At 38.3% G+C, this 17,296-nt stretch overlaps 1 protein-coding gene across 2 annotated transcripts in view; it reads left to right on the forward strand.

Moving 5' to 3' along the window:
* The window catches only part of TUB (TUB bipartite transcription factor), a 77,017-nt gene that overhangs the window by 42,060 nt on the left and 17,661 nt on the right, over positions 1 to 17,296 (forward strand). For both annotated transcript variants that reach the window (XM_082316608.1, XM_082316607.1), the window contains one exon: positions 16,766 to 16,933. In XM_082316608.1, the coding sequence (XP_082172734.1) occupies positions 16,766 to 16,933 (168 nt within the window). The remainder of the gene's footprint in view (positions 1 to 16,765; positions 16,934 to 17,296) is intronic.

Here is a 17,296-nt window from a genome sequence, read left to right on the forward strand (position 1 = left end):
TTTTGAAGCAGAAATCAAGTCTTTGCATGTGCTTAAATAGTGCCCATACCAGAGTCCTTGCCCTAATTCAGGCCCTTGTACTTAACTAATTGTATTGTCTATATAAAAATAATAAAAATATTTCATTGCATTGGAAAATAGACTGGGTTTGCCCATCTTCAGAATGTTTCTAATAGAATCCAGTGTCTTTTAGGTGATTGTAGAAATGCTAGACCAGTTCAGAATCTAAGTTAATCAAATAAAGTAATAATGAATGATAGCCCAAATAAGCAGCAAGATTCACTAAGGCTAGAACGTTACAAAGTAAAATAGCAAGCCATTCTTATAGTGAAACACAAGAGCATCACAGGCAACAGTAAGAAAAGGACAACCAGTTTGTATAGATTTGTTAAGGTACACCCTGACTGAACTGTAGTTTGTCTTTCTTTGCATGATATGCATTCTGGATTTCACTTTTACTGTTGAGAGGATGTTTGTAAATAGAATTAATATTTGCCTTATACAGTTGAGCTAATGATTTGCATCACATACCTTATCGTCTGGTTCAGCCTCCTTCTAATTAAGGTGTTTTCCAGACAGACTGCACAAATTTTTAATGTATCCATTTTAAAAAATCTTTTTCTTTCTGTGATTTTTCACTCACTTCATTCTTTGCATAATGTACTAATCAAACCCACTTTTTTTTTTAGCACATGGTATTTTTATGTGATAGGGATTGCTAAGTTATGATTCATAGATTTTTGTTGTTGTTGTTGTTTCTTCCTCCAAGATCATAAGAGTGTGCAAGCACTGGTATGAAGAAAAATGGTCATGCAAATGGAAAAAAAAAATCTGCATTTTCCTTGCATGCTACTTTGAAACTAATTTCCTGTGTGAATGTCTCATCATGAAGGCCAGATGGAAAAACATGCTTTTCGTTTTCATTCACTGAAATATGTGTGGATAACTATCTTTCAATATTTTTTTTCAATTCTGTGTTGACTGCATCACAGATTATTCACTTACTTACAAATTGCATCCTTTCGTTTGATTGTGCATGGTAGCTTTATCCCTGTACCATGCAGTGTTGTCCAATGCAGAACTGGTTCATGGGAGAGGCTTCTTTTTCCCACTTTTAGCAGTTAGACCATTGGTGATGCAAGGCAAAGCCAGGACATTGCCCTTCTCTGCGTTGATGCAAGTCCTTCTACGCTCACCTTGTATTATGTTAGTAGACTATTTGTTTGTTGTTCCTCTCTTCTTTTCAGCTCAGATCCTGCATTAATATTGCTATCTGTGCTCTTTTCTGTCTCCCCAAAAGTATTTTTTTGTACTACTGTATTGAGGTTAGTAGTCAGTACTTGATTTAATGAACATGGATGAATAACACTAAAATTAAAATCATGTCATTGTTTTATTTGAAAGCTTGCCATTTATCCCAAAATGATTTCTTACAGTTTATGAATCCAAATGAGAATGAAACACCAGATCTGAGAGTCCAGCATTATTTGCTGTTTGGAATTCTGTCTCACCACAATGCATACTCCTCCATTTTTCTCTTGTCTAAATGCAAATTTTAGTACAAACAAATAATTCTAATAGAAAAGGAAAATCTGTGGGTTTATTTTTAAGTGAAGATTTTAATAATTTAGGGCGGAGCACATGGAGTATCGGGCTAGATTTTCAAATGTAGTCTCCTGTTGGTTAAGATAACTATCAATAGGGATTTTTAAAGTTGCCTAAATTTCTTTTTGTATTGAAATTAATGCATTTTTGACTGACAGTCTTTGAAACTCCATCCTTGTATGGCTGCATTTAAGATTCTTAATTTATTTGTCCTGTGGTACTGCTATCATTGTTTTTAACTTTTTAACATGCAACTAAGGACATAATCACATTGTCATATCAGTGAATATTATCTAGGGAGGCCAGTTTATCTCATTTTCCTTATTCAGGCTTTCTTGTGGGGAACCGTAAATTGTTTTATGGGGCTATCTAGAGTCTGGAGAAAGCAGGTTAGAGTTTGCCTCAAGGTTCCCATCCTGCTGAGAAGGGAAATTCTTGTCAGACTGTTACTTACTGATCCAAAGATATAGTAGAGGGCAGAGGGGAGGACGTTTGATCCCCTGGCGACATGTTTGAGGATAACCATTGCCTCTACGAATTGCTCAATTATCCCTTCCTCTCCACAAAGACAAGGCTAGAGGAGTGCTGGTTCAATAAGCTCAAAGCTCCACATGCTAATGACCAGCTGCAGAGCGAGTACAGAGGGTATTAGAAATGGTTGTTCTTACAGGCCCCCAGGACAGGAGAAAGCACTGGAAAGAGAATGCATTTTTTGTTTTACTTTGCTCCACATCTAAATCTGTTGGACCCACTGAGCAAGGTAGGTCCACAGATCGATCTCTGTAGGTCAGCAGGCTTCAGAAGACAGCCCATTGCCCACTCCTCTGCAAGGATCAAAGTCTTGGCTGGCCCTGGTGACAGGAACTGCTGTGCTGCATAAACTTCACTTCCTACCACGCTTCAGTGGGCAGCACTTATACGTGAGGTTATCTGGGGAGGTTAGTGCTTACAGGCAAGGGAAGACCCATGCTTACCCTGTGCTTAACTGCCAAGTATTTAGCCAGGTCCCCTGGAACTCAGTGCTGTACTGAGCTGAATTTGTACAGTCAGTAGCAAAACTACATAATTTCTTTGATATCTGCAGTCACAAGAGAAAACATTAGGGAGCGGATGAGCCTTAGCCAAGGTCTGCTATTTGCTGAATAGTTAATAGCTAAGAATAAGATGGTGGGGTTTTGTGATGGAGATGGTATTTTGGGATTTGATTTGGATTTATTTTTGAGGTAGTGCTTTAAATGTAATGTGAAAGCTCAGTAAAGCATCCTTTAGAAACAGGAAATTCTGTGCCAGTTCCTTTCATGAACCCAGCTGCACATTTATGGCTTAAATCTTATTTTGCAGCCTCCATCACTTGTGTCTGAAAGTCCTGTTTACCATAGACAGCAGCGATGGTATATGCTCAGAACAGCTGCTGGACTGAAATCTTGTTCTCTGCCTTATGGAGTGAAGTAATGGCAATATTGCCTTCTCTGTCCTTTGGAGCTCCATCACTGTACTTATAATCAGATATCTCTTGCTGAAAGTTATGAGACAAAAGTAATTCAAAAAGCTCCAGGCTTTTACTTGTTAGATCAAAGGATGGCTGACAAGGTAGTGAAGATAAGTCTTTAACTTTTCAATTAACAATGTCAGAATGTTTTATCCTTTGCTGATTAATCGTTACTTTGGACCAAGTAAATGATGCTTCATCTGAGTGAATGAATATGGCCATATTTAAAAGGATTTAGAGAACTGTCTAGTCATTTACTACAGGGAATTTGTAAAGTACTGAATTTAATTATAACGTGGATTATCATCTTTAAAACAATAAAAAGAACACACCCTAGTTCTTAAAGAGAGACCGAGCTACAAATATAGGACAGATTGCTGGCTTGGCAAATCACATGTATTTAAAGACTGTGGAACAGGGACTCTGGTTCCCTGCTTAGTCTGAGGCTGCCATGCCCGTGGAAATAGGACCCAGTGTACTGCCTTTTATGTGCCATTTTCCCTGGCGTCCTGTGCTCTCACTCCTTTGGTTATGTCTTATTCATTTCCAGTGCTCCTTACACTCAGCAAAGGGACTGCAATCTTGTGAGTAGTGTATGATAAAGACAGGAATGAGGAGTTGGGCAGTGAGAAGCTGTTTCTATGGGCTTTTAGTCACTCCTCTACTAATTCAATGTATATTCTCTATAAAACTTGAACTCTTCCTCTGCGTAATGAGAAAAAGAGCGTGTGTTTACTGAGCGCCTCAGATGCTCATTGTGTTGTGAATGTAATGCTATTCATAACAGATTGCTGTGCTGGGGAGGGTTGCTGTGGGTTTGTAAGCTACAGTCTACACAGACGTGGCTAAATCTGTTTCATCTTACTCCTTGGAGAATCTCCTTGGTGTTTCTATTGCTATTCATGTGCATGAAGGATTTGGTAAAGAGGAAAGTTGCCTCACAGACCAGAAACCTAGAGAGAATTTCCCCCTTCAAAGAGAGATTACTGGCAGTCCACACATCATTGAACATCATTTGGTCTTTTGGGGGTTTTGAAGTTTGTCGGGATATTTTTAAAGTCATTTTATGGGCAATCAGTTCTTTCCAGTAAGGTTCCTTAGTGGACTTTTTTTATCCTTTTGAAGAAAGCACTTTAGTTTTGGGAAAAAGAAAGGGATGGTGGGAGGCCCCAAGTGCCAGGGTGATACTCCTCTGAGATAAACCACAGTCACCACGTGAAGCCAGTGGGGCTCAGCGATTAACAGTGACCAGCAGCTGGCACCAAAATCTCTTAGTGCCCACCTACAGGTTGTTTTGTTTGGGATGTGAAGTTTGATGATTCCTTTATGTATTTCACGAAGGTAATTGCTTTTAAGCCTTTGTAAACTCAGTGTTATTTCACTTCAAGGCTTGGCCTGGCCAGAAGAAAGAGTTACTGTGTGCGTTGCTTTCACAGATTCAAATATTGACCTCAATTTGTGTCATGCTTTTAGAAAATGATAAAGCCTCTTTTTACTTTGAAAACAACTAGCATTGCATGAATTATGCTGATGTTCACAGTTTATGCCACGCATATTATGTTGAGACTTCTAAGGAATTAATTAATTTGTGTATGTTACAAAGTAGGAGGAGTTTTTAATTTCAGCTTGGGTATAGTTTCACCGTAAAATGCATGGCCGTTCTGCTCATCATACTGTGATGTATACAGTTGTGCAAGATGTGTTTTGACAATAACCTTCTGATGATTCCTTGTTTCCAGGGTTAGGACGTAGCTTTAAGCATAGGCTCTACAAAGTCTAAATAAAAATTTTTCTGCCTTCATGCTGCCACTGTTGATGGTCAGTCTGGCAGAGCTTTACTATGAGGAAAAATGCTTCCTACAATAGCTCAGCAATGCATTAATATTCTGATGTCACTTTTGGCCTGAAAGTTAGGAGCTGATACATTATTGGAAGAAGGAAGACAGTTAGGAAATACATCCCAGCTAACCTAACTCTTTCAGGTTTTTACTGTAGGTTTGCAAATTCTGGTTTATTTGACTCTTCTCTCTGCATGAATTGTCTGAAATACCAAACAAACTCTGCTATGTCTGCTTACTCTTTTATGCCTTCACAGAGTTCTCAATTCATTCTCTCTTGTCTCTCTCTGTTTCTCTCGTCTCTCTCTCTCTGTTTTTCTTTTTGGTGGGGTACCCTGAATCTCTCAAGCAGTGCAGGAGGCCGAACGGGACGATGTAAAGGTGGTAGTGGATGCCCAAGCTCCGAAACCAACTAAAAAAACCAAGGCAGCAGCTGCGAGCTGTCAGACTGGCAGCACCAGAAAAGAGAAAAAAGGGAAACACAAAGGTTAGCTGCATGCGGCTGAATGTCAGATGTTGAATTGACTGCAAAATACTTCTTTTTCTTTTTTTTTTTTTTTAATTTCCTTGAATTTCTGAAAATTGCCTAAAAGTAATTTCTTGAAGTTTTTATGAGATTGGAAAATGTGAGTGACTTGGTCTTGTCTCAGCATGTACAACCTGGGAGTGAAGGAGGGCTGAAATTTGTAAACTGAGTCTTTTCCAAAGTAGTGTTTGTTCAAATTGCAGAGGAGGAAAAAAGTACTGGTGGAAAGATGCTGGTGTTTTCCTGCAGTGTTAAAGAAATGAGAACCTTCTTACACCAATGTGGTTTTTTAGACTACCTGCATGTAATGTAATTTGGAGAAACAGCCTTAAATTGCAGTCATTTCTGTCCAGACTCTTACTGAGGTTTAAACTATACAAATTAGAAGTTAAGTGGGCATTTTGAAAATCAATTCAACAAAACCGAAATAACATTGTCAAAGGGGTTCTTCAAGTTGTTACTTCAGTGTTACTCTATCCCACCTGGTCGACATATGGGAGGTGATTGAAAAATTTTCTGCTAATGACTTTGAGTAAGATTAGGTAGACAAAAAAAATACACTATTGATAATGACAAAAGGGTAGGTAGAAATGATATTGCCATTATTAGATTTACTATTTGAGCTACATAGACTAGATGGAAGAAGTAACATGACCTACTTTAGAGGTATTCAAATTTTATATATATATATGCACACTTACAAAAGAGGTTTTTGTACCACATACATTTTCTTTTTATTTGATGGTGAATGACTAGTGACGTTAATAAATACCTTTCCAATAATTTGCAGTTCTTGGATAAGGCCACTGTAACACTGTCTTGCCTGGACTGTATTGTATTCCTGTCTTGTGTATGTCCAACAGTCTCTCCATTATTGCTTAAGTAAGAAAATAGCGTATATCCTTGACAAGTCTATTTAAAGATAGCAATGACTAATAAGGGTAATTATTGAAGTCAGCGTATTGGAGCTTATCTATAGGGATTTTGCAGGACTTGAGCCTACGTTATCAAAATCCTTTACACATCCTTTACATATTGCACCTTAATTCTTGAGATCTGAACCTACAGCGTCTCTGTGTCTGTAGTCCCTCTGGCTGCAAAGGAAGCCCCAGGTTAGACAGGCTTTTGCCCTGAGGTAAAGACTTTATTCATACCTTTGAAGAAAAGATGGTGTGTGTCAATACCGAGGCTTAAAATAGTAAGTAAAAATCGAAGGTAAAATTAACCAAATATAAAAATTGTTGGCAAAATAAGTGAACAGAAAGCTAATGTTTCTCAATTTAATGTAAAAAGTAATGCCACTCCAGCATAGTAATACAGATGCCAAATTTTACTTTGAAGTACATCTTGCTGAAGAGTAAAAATTCTTTTACTTGTTTAAAAGAAAACCTGTCTTGGGCTGTAACTGAGCGTCGTGTGAGGTAATACTTAAATCATGGTTACTGCATAACCTTGAGGCTCTGTTTCATCTCATATAATGCCTGTTTTGCCTTTATGGGGTGTCTATGTCTGTACTATGTTCAGCACTTAAGATGCTGTGCTGGTCAGGTACAGTAGGTTTGATTTGACAAACCTGCATTGTATTAACACCAACATGTGTATGCATTCACACATTTTCTAGGCAGTTTTCTGATGATGAGCTCTTGGCTAAAATATTCCATGAACAAAATCCTAGCTGCAGCCCTAGTGAGGCCCATAGCAAGAAAGAGTGATCATTTGAGTGTGTGATTTCCAGGGCTGTCCTGCAGACGCTGGTCACGGGCGCGCTGGGGCTGCATTGGCTGGCTAGCGCTCTCTGCACGCATCTGCTAGATGTGGGCAAGTCACTCCATGAGCAGTGTGCGCTTACTGTGAAGGCGTTGTACAGGTTTTTATTATCTCGCAGCAGGTAACACCTAGTATTTTTCTCATATGCCAAGAATTCATTTCCTGAAAAGTTCCCCAAACAGGCAAATGTTAGCATATTTTAATAGAAGCAAGTTGTGTCAGTAAAATTAATGTCACTTTATGTAGACTGAGAACTTTTGCATGCTGATACTGCTCTGTGTGTTGGAAATGAATACCATTAGCTATAGAAACCTCTTCTGCTGCTGCAATTCTTATTGCTCATCCTGCTATGGTCTGCATGGTCTTCCCTGGCCTTTAGCATTTGCCCACCAATTGCATCTTAGGTGTGTTTCCATAGAGTGGAGGTATTATTCATCAATTATATTAAAGAAAATTTTGAATACCTCCTCTCCTGAAGTTTATGTTGATGCTTAGTAACAAACCTCAAGTAACAAATATCCCTGTCAGTTAACATATGTTCAGAGCGTACACGTAGTGCCTTCTCATCCAGCTCATCTACTTTTTCCGCACACTGGTATTTAACTGTTCATTCATGTATAATTTCACCCTTGGAATCATATCTAGTTTACCTTCGATAGTGTTGTAAACTTGGAGCGTTTGCAGGGGATCATAGCTGGATTTCCAGTTTTGCATCATTATCAAAGTTACAAAATGTTTTGTTACTGGATGAAAAAAAAACCCAACTGAATGTGACTTTAAAATTCTGGAGGGATTTTACTGATCAATCCGCTACAGACGTAGCTAATTTGTGTTACTTAGGAATGGGGAAAATGCAAGTGGTAACAGAATCCTGTAGTGGAACTTGTACCAATTTTTTCAGTTACTTTTAAGAGTAAGTGTGAGTCTTAAGAAAAGATTTTATAATAATATTGAATGGATTTGCTAATAACTTCAGATCTACCTAATGAAAATGGATGAAGGTTAAATGGTTTTATACCATTTTGTGGCAGATTTTTTTTGGAGGAAGTTTATTGGTAATTAGACCAAATCTTGGCATTTTTAGGTTCTGCTTTTAGCTTTGCAATTGCTTCAGGTTTTGTCTCCGCTCTGACTACTCCAACTGTAACCTTTGTATGTCCTGTAAAGGAGCAGGATGAATGCCGAGGGGTGAATACACTTTATATGCTAAAATAGCATTTTAAAGGTTTCTGTTAGTATTTAGCTATAGTGAGCATTACCTTTCTAAGCATGGCCAAGCTCTTTGTGCTTTAAGAAAAAACAACCTTTAGACCAGATCCTATGAATAATAAGCTAATTCAGAGCAAAAATTGTTGAATTATACATGAATAGCTCTTGAAGCTGTATTATAATGATTGTACTCTGGTCTTAGATGTGTAATGCTTTTTTAAGTGGCTTGAAGAATGATGAAACTATGATCAGAACAATGTGCTAAAGACAAATGTGAGGGAAATATTAGGTTTAATGAGGTTACGCTGACATAAAGCAAGAAAAGGAATGTGGCTAATTGCTCATGTAGAGCTGATTGTGCCTCTCAAGTTAGGAGTCAGTGCATTTTATAATTCTGTGATGGATAGTACGGTATTTAGCAATTTTTTTCTAAGTCTGTGATTATTACTGGTATTTCATTCTTAATGGCGGTATCCAGTATATGCTGTGCCTGTTTTTAAGAAGAAACATCATTTTTGTGGGACAGAGCCTGCAAATGCAGTAAATTGATGACATTTTTTAGTAGCTTAGCTCATTAAACTGGTACTTCTGAAAGCTTTGGTCTCCCAGTTTATTGTTTGACATAATATTAAGTATTGGAAAAAAACCAAAAATGTAACAAATGAATATGTAACATGGTTGTCTTTCCAGTGGAGATAGCAGATCAAATTCTGGTTTGATTTGTGATACTGGCAAGGGGTGATTAAGGATATTAGTGAACCTGGTGCACAGGATCGCTAGATGGTTCAACAGAAAAATAATGCAAACAAGTGAAAATAGTTGCAGCAGGAACCTATGAAAGTATGCAACCTGCAGAGTATTATAAATACAAAACCAGAGCATCTTTAGATATCAAATACCTTGATGATTCTTTAAAAATTGAGATTCCTGAGAGTATTACAGGTGCATAGTGGTGTGGGTTTTTTTGTTTGTTTGGGTTTTCCCCCCAATATAGGTTTGTGAAGGAATTAATAAATATACCGGATAAAGTGCTTTTTTGGCTATGTGCAATGAATGGGGCAAAAACAAATCAGGAAGATAAAATGGAGCCTTTAAAAAAACCCAGAAAACCATGCAAAGCCAGGAGTTAATTCAAAGTGAAATCTGATATGAAAATTCAGGAATCATTCCGTGAAAAGTTGTTGTTTGGTTGGTTGGTTTTGGTTTTTTTTTTCCTAGCACTCTTGCACTTAGAGCATGTCAGTACATTCTAGGAAAACCCTGCACTGCACCACACTGGTTCACTCACTGCCATAGGCAATATAAATAAATATTTTTGTTACTGAAATCAGGAATCTGGATGTGTTTGAAATGTTCAAATAAACAATACCTTCCCAGCAATTTTTCTCTTATGTTGTACATTAAATGCATATATTATGTTGGGTATTCCCTGCTGTCTTTATGAGAGTCAGAAAGCAAATGAGCTGCTCTGACACACAGCACTTTTCCTGCCAGGATGGCTATTTGATGTTTTGATTTGGTTTGCTTCTTCCATGTTTCTTTTCTCTCTTTCACGCCTGTCTGTCTGTTTTGATTTGCGCATCCTGTCCCATTTTTATCTGTAACAAGCAACTACATTAACACTGGCTGACTAAGAAAGCAGCACCATTTGTTGGGTAAGAAGCATCATTTCTCACTGTAACGCTTCCTTTCTGGCGGGGGGGGAGGGAAGTTCACGTAGAGTAGATTTATCTTGGCTTCTCTGTGCATTAAAGGGTAGGAGGAACAGTAAGTGAGTTTCCACCAAGAAAAGTCCTGTTATTTCTAGATCTGACAACCCTTTCAGGCTGTGCTTTGGCAACACATAAACTTGATTGTGAAGAAGTCATTTTGGCCTCCTCAGGATAGAGATTTATGAAAGTACAGTTCCTGCTACAGTTTTCTAGATTTCATCAAAGTGAACGTAGAGCTTGGTGCTCAAGCACTTGCTTTTAGTGACCTGATCTGGTGTTAACAATAGTCCTTCTTTTGATGGAAGTTTGGACTAAATCACCTCCAGAGGTCCTTTCCTAAAAAAAATTCTATTTGCCCCCTTTCCCTATAAACAAATCCCTTTGTGATTTTGCAGTTGCTTGAACCTGTATCGGTGGACATGCAGCCCCTATGAGAACAGGCATATACTGGGAAATGGCTTAAAAATATTGACAGCTACAATATATTTAAGGTTATTCAGTCCTAAAAAATAGACCAAAAAAAAATGCGTTCCCCCCCTTTAAACATTGCTTTTTCAGTACGTTCCTTTTGAGGAGAGTTTCATCCCACAGAGGACGAGAGACAGAGAGAGATTTGGGGTTTTTTTGGGTTTGTGTGTGTGTGTGTGTGTGTGTGTGTGTGGTTGTTTTTTGTTTGGTTTTTTTTTTGTTTGTTTTTTTTTTTTAAAGCAATGGAGTTCTAAATTTCTAGAAGATGTAATTTCATGATATTTCATTCTAGGCATTTTAGTAGAGCTTCCTAAGCAATCATTCTGAGAAAGAACCTTTTTCACTTATTGATTTGTGCAATACTACTTTCTTGTACTACTGTTCTGGAAGTAATTGTTATACTCAGTGGTCGCACTTCTTGATATATGCAAATTTAAAGAAAATATAGTCAACTGTTGTTTTGTCTTTTTAATTTAAAATGTAGATCACTTGAGACAATAAACGCAGAAGCAAGTTTTGCTTTAAGCCAAGTTCTTTAAACGACGGAAACTCTGTTTGTTCTAGTGTCAGTCTAATAAGAACAGATTTCTCTGAGGATAGACTCCCTGTCTTTGACCTCGGAGTAGGCCAGCCGGCCTTTGAAGGGTTATGCTGGCATCCCTAAGTTGGAGGAAGAGCTGCTCTGCCGTGTTCTTGAAGAGCAATTGCAATTGCAGTGTTGCTGGTGGCCACAGCCTTGAGTGTTATCCCCGTGGGTGTGACTTCTGTGTCAGACCAGAGGCTTATCTAACCTGGTATCTTGCCTTTGAAGGCACGTTTGGGAGGGGTGGGGGAAAAGGAGAAAATTTTCTAGTGTGCCTGCATTTGCTGTCAGCATGTTTGTAGAGGAAGGACGTACTTGTAGAACCCTCACTGTATGTAACTGAGGTCAGAAAAAGTGGCTTGAGATTTTCTCTTCCAGAGACCTCCTGCCTGACCTTGGTCGACTCTTCAGATCTGATCTGCAAAGGGCTTAAGCGTATTCTTAAAACTTAGTCTGTGAGCAATATGCCTGACTTCATATGTTGAATTTGTGTCTTAAATGCTTTATAAAATGAGAACAAGAATTTTTGTATCCTGCAGTTACTCGTTTGTAAAGTAGGGACAGAAATACTTGTTTTCTATGCTGTGTTCCTTTCCTGATATGTAATCTTGTTTGCCATTCAGTCACTGAGCTCAATTAGTTCTCTCTGATGTACGATACTTTTCTTTTTAGTTTCTTTCTTAGTTTGCAAATGTCCTATGAAGAAATTCTTAATTTATTATAAAAGTTATTTTCAAATAATTTAGAAGTCTGTTTTTTCATGATGTCCTAGGTGCAGTAAAGACTCTCTGTAAATAATCAGTTAATCATTCTTTCCTGTGCTTACAAGTTCATGTAAAAGAACCAAGAGGAAATAACATCTGCTGAAAATCTTTTCACAGCAAAATGTTTGCATGTGTAAATACATGCAGAGAGGAACATGATGTGTATAAATACAATTAGATTCTTTTCCTGCAAGATCCAATTACTAGGGATTCATGTAGTATATAGTCAAATACTTAAATAATGTTTTGGAGAGCTGACTCACTATGCTTATGCTTGTAATTTGCTGCTGGGTAGTTTGTCACATATTTAATCTGTAACTAATTTTTTCAAGACTACTATTGTGCATTGTGCACTATTGTCAGATAGCAAAATCCTTCCTCATGTTCGGTCTTGTGCTGTCTAAGTGGTGTCCACATATATCACCTGCCTCTGAACTTTCTCTGGTCATACATAGCTTGGTAGTAGGTAGTCTTTTCCTCCCATTTGAATTTCTCCCCCCACCCCTCTGCCCACTAAAAATTTTAAATACTCTTTCTTGATTATCTCTCGAGCAATGAAATAATCAAAATTACAGTTCTGGCCTATCCTCTTTAATTTTCCTATTTTGCTGTAATATTATATATTATAGTGTCATTAGACTGTGATGACTTTAAGAATTTTTCTGATGGCGTGTCTAGAAATGCTTAATTTCTGTCCAGTTTTGAGAGAAAGTTCCGCTCGGACCTGTTCTGTTACAGATTCTGCGTTTAGACAGGACTATTCAACAGACTGATCTAAGCCCTGTGTTCAGCATGACTATACCCTTAGTTTTCCACTTGCAAATAGGGTTAGGAAGTGTATTTCTTTTCTGCAAAATCATTTTGAAGATTGTGAAGCTGAAATAAAAATGTGTGAGGCTCAAATGGATACCCAGAACTGCACTTGTAATGCTCTACTAGTGCTATTTTGAAGGGAAAAAAAAACCACCCTGAAACAACCTCTACGTCTGTTGGGCTAAGGAGGAGGGATGTACTTCAGGATCTATAGCCTCTATCCCATGTAGTCTGGACTTGCTTAGTTTGTCAGAAAGAAATTTGATAACTACATCTAGTAGAACTGAGATGGCTCATCTATATTCATTTTAGCATCTGTCTGTAGGACATATCAAAATGGTTGGAAACTGTTCAGCAGAAAGCTGCTGGGGATGTAGGATAGAGAAATGTATGGCTGGTGACCCTCCCATAAGGAGATTTCCTTTAATTGCTGGATTGGAACAATAAAACAAGGTCTCGACTTCATATCCTCGAAATGTATTGTCCTTAATAAATCCAGTGAGACTGAATGGATTTTGGGTTGTTGGTCCATCCTTTAGAAGCTGAAATGTGGTATGAAATGCATGAAAGCTTAGATTTCTTTCTCATACATCATAAACACTAAGCAAAATTTTGCTACTTTATTACTTTCCCAAGGCTTTCAGTAGTGGTTCTTTTCTTTATTTTTCCCATACCTTTTCCTCTCTCCTCTCATTCCAGACCTGGATCTTTTTTTTTTCTTTTTTTTTTTTTTTTTTTTTTGTTTGTTTTTGTGGAGATAGTTAACATTTTATGTGTTTAAAGCAAAAGACATCCACCTAATGTATTTTGAATTTCTTAGAATTTAGAGGAATTCAGGTTATAAAAGCATTCTATGTGGTAGTTTAGATTACCAGCTTTAAGAGCATGGTACTGTCTATTTATGAATATTGTCTAGAAGATTTTGGGTGCTAACAGAACGCAGGCATTGATAAATAGTAGTTTATAGGATGGGAATGCCAGTGAATGACAATTTTCTGTTGCATTTTTTTCATTATCTCCCTGTTCTCATTTCTGGTACCTCTGGGTTTCATCTGAGACATGACCATGTCAAAGTTTACCAGAAGGCTGTTACTTGAAGGGACTGGTATTCTGGGGGTTGCTTCAGTCTTCCTCTTTCCTCCCTGTCCCCCTTCACAGTTGCCTCTCAAAAATTCCTTTTCTTGTTAGCAGGTGTTCAAGGACATCTCTATCAGTTTTTTTCCTACCTGATTTTTGGGAAAAGCTATAGAAAACGCTGACTGTAGCAATAAACACTTTCTTTTTGGCACAGCCCGCTCAGCTTGTTTGGCTCTTTTGACCCTGTCCTTAAACAGGGAAACTTGTAACTATAGACATGAATGGTTTGTTTTATTGCACGGTGAACCATCCTTCCAGTAAGTGGGTGAAAAGGAGTCAGCGAGGCAAAGAAAGTGAGAGCATAGGGAGAGATCCAGCTTGAGTATCATGATTACGCAAGCTTGGAAGTGTTGTCAGACATGAGCTAGGTGATGGTAAAGCTGCCTTTTGAACTATGACTTACAAAGGTACACTTATATCTCATGAGACAGAAAAAAGAAATGTGTATGTATGCTTGCACTTAATACCATTTTACACATGCATATATAGCTACAAAGATGTGTGCACACACACAAATATTAAATAGTTAATGCTGCATTTGCCACGAACCATCTACAGTATTCTAATGCAGCAGAGGTTCTTTTTTTTTTTTTTCCCCCTCTCTGTCTGTCTGCATCTTCCATTCCCTTAAATGGGGTCACCAGTGGAACCATTCATAATGATTAATAACACACTCTACCAGTGATGTACTCTTCAGCATACTGAAATTGATTTTTCTTCTCTAAAAGTGTGACCTGCCAGTGTAGCCTTTGTCCTAACACCTAATAATACGTGATGTTCCTGACAGCACGGGATCTGAGCGCAGATGTTCTGCAGGCACCAGAAAAAAGCAGCCTCAGTGCAATGTCTAATGTTGTCGAAGGCATTTCATTTGCTGGAGATCAATGTCTGCTTTGAAGAAGAATAATTAAGGTGTTTTGTTCCTTTTGAAATGGGTTCTCAAAATCAGGTTTGTATCATCCGAAGCTTAATAAGGGGCTAGATAGATATGCATGAGGTATGAGCATCTTGTTAAATTCATGGATGCTTAACACTTTTGAAATTCAGAGTATTAAGGTAAGAACCTAACTTTAGGCAGCCACTTTAATGAGAGTGGTTAATATGGATAAAGCTGTTAAAAATACCACAGTGGATCTGAGCAGCTACCTGTCTGTTCTGGAGCACCTTTGCTGTAGTGTTTATGCTGAGATAACTTTTAAGGAAAATGCTGTTCTAGTCCCTGCCATATTATACCTGCAACATAGGAAATTATACTGTTCGTTCTGCATCGCACAGAGCTTCTGTCTGAAATTGTCACCCTACCAAGATGAGAGAAACGTTTCCATGGACTTTATTTAGTCCTTCAAGGTTGGATGGACAGATTGTTTATTTGTTGTTAGTTGTTGTTGTTAGTTCTACTGTAAGTAAATCAAAATTTACAGGGTTGGTGCAGAAATTGCCAGGTAAAGGTCTGTGTGATGCACGTGAGTCAGTAACGCCTTGTGGTCTTGAACTCTGTAAGTTTAATACTTCTGCAGTATCGGACTGCATCTTGTTAGGTAGTTGCGCAGCCAGTGCTGTTCCTGTTCCTGAGGGTGTGGACCGCTCTCTTTTCCACTTATGCTTCCTATCGCAGTGGCACTGACAGCAAGTATGGCAAAGTACAGTTAAGCATGCTAAATGTATAATCCAGTTGTCTTTTAATGCAAGTTGACAGCTGCTGGCAAAGCGGGTTGAAATGGTATTCTTGGAGACTTCTGCTACAGATCTGAAAAAATCCCAATCCCAACAGCTCCTTCTTACAGGATTTATTCAGCTCTGTTTGGTGTGAGAAGCACCATATTCTTTTACTGAACTAGCTCTTTGTAATGCTTGCTAATCCTCCACAATGTTGCTTGCTTATTAACAAAAATTTCAGAACAGCAACAGTATACAGGCTTATGTTATTTACTATGTCTGTGCATGATAGTATTACCATTTTTATTGGTGCAAAAGTGCATTTTTATATAGCTAATTTAGTAATATATACCAGCACTATGTCTTAACTAATAGCTGACAGACATTTGCAATCTGATGTTTTAACTTGCTGTCCTGAAGAAAAACATGAAGTTAGCTTGTGATAAGAACACACCCCATGCACCCCATATTTTCTTTTTTCTGTCTTCAGAGGCGATTTACAGCCATAAGGAGGTAGGTAGTTTCTTTCTTGCCGTCATCAGAAGCCACAGAATCACAGCATGGCTGAGGCTGGAAGGCACCTCTGGGGACGGTCGAGTCCTGTGCCCCTGCTCAGGGGGCTATATCTTCTTTATAGTTTCACTCTGATGTTTTAACTGTATAGCAATTTACTAACTCAGTAGGCATATTTAGGCTTGTTAACGTGCTGCTCTTCCTATTGTACACACTGCTAGATCTACTTGTGAATTTTCCAGGTTTCTGAAACTTTGAAGCATCGTTTCATAATAGCAATGTTGTTTAGGGGATATGGCATAATCTGGGACTCAGGCTTATCTGTTTCTGGACCAGTTGTGTGTCCTTATGAAAGCTGCATCTGTTTTCTTTGTCAGTCCTCTCCAGTGAATTTCTTTTTTCTGTTTCATTTTCAGTGTTTCTGCTGCATGAGGGGGTGTGCTTTGGGGGTGAGGAGGGCAATAGTGAAATCCTGATCACCTCTTGGAGATTCTCTAGTGCAGTATGTGGGAAGTAAGACGTTTGCCTTGGAGGCTAGTTTAGTCTTGTTTGAGTCTAGGAATATTATTGAATGTGAACCTCTGATCTCTGATTCTTAGAAAATATGCTTTTTGTGAGTGAGCAATTCTCTTTTCAGTAACTTCTTGACACAAAGACAGCTAAGGCTTTTGCTGTTGTCTGACAGGGATTGATGGCCCAGCTGCTTTTCAAGATGATGTTCAGAAGATAGGAAGTCAAGTGCAGATTCTCACTGTTGGACAGTCTAGCCATGATGAAGATGATGGAGAGAAAATGGCTAGTGGCCAACAACAGCAAAGCAAACAAGATCTTAGAACAGCAATGCAGAAAAAAGGTAAGTAGCCAAAGCTGCCTTCACGTTCTCATTGCTTGCTTTATGTACGTTGACTCCTTTTCCTATTCTCACTCTCAGCCCTAGCCTAAGCAGAGATTGTTACTTTGTGTTTCTTACCCTCAGAGCCTATTAGGCTTTATTCTGTTATCTCAAAAAAAAGTAGGTCTCTCTTGTCCCAGGCAACAAGAGCTCTCCAGGCTCTCAGGGATGTGGCTTTCCCATCTGCAGTGCAGTGCCGCTATTAAGGTTCCAGGCAGATGCTAATGCTTGTATCCATCTGTTCACATTTTCATATTGTACAACTCTGGAAATTACTTACTTGAGGGTTAAAAAAAGAGTACGGAATAGCAATTTTCAAACTAG

Source organism: Platalea leucorodia (assembly GCF_965183815.1).
Source record: "Platalea leucorodia genome assembly, chromosome: 7".
NCBI classification, from domain to species: domain Eukaryota; kingdom Metazoa; phylum Chordata; class Aves; order Pelecaniformes; family Threskiornithidae; genus Platalea; species Platalea leucorodia.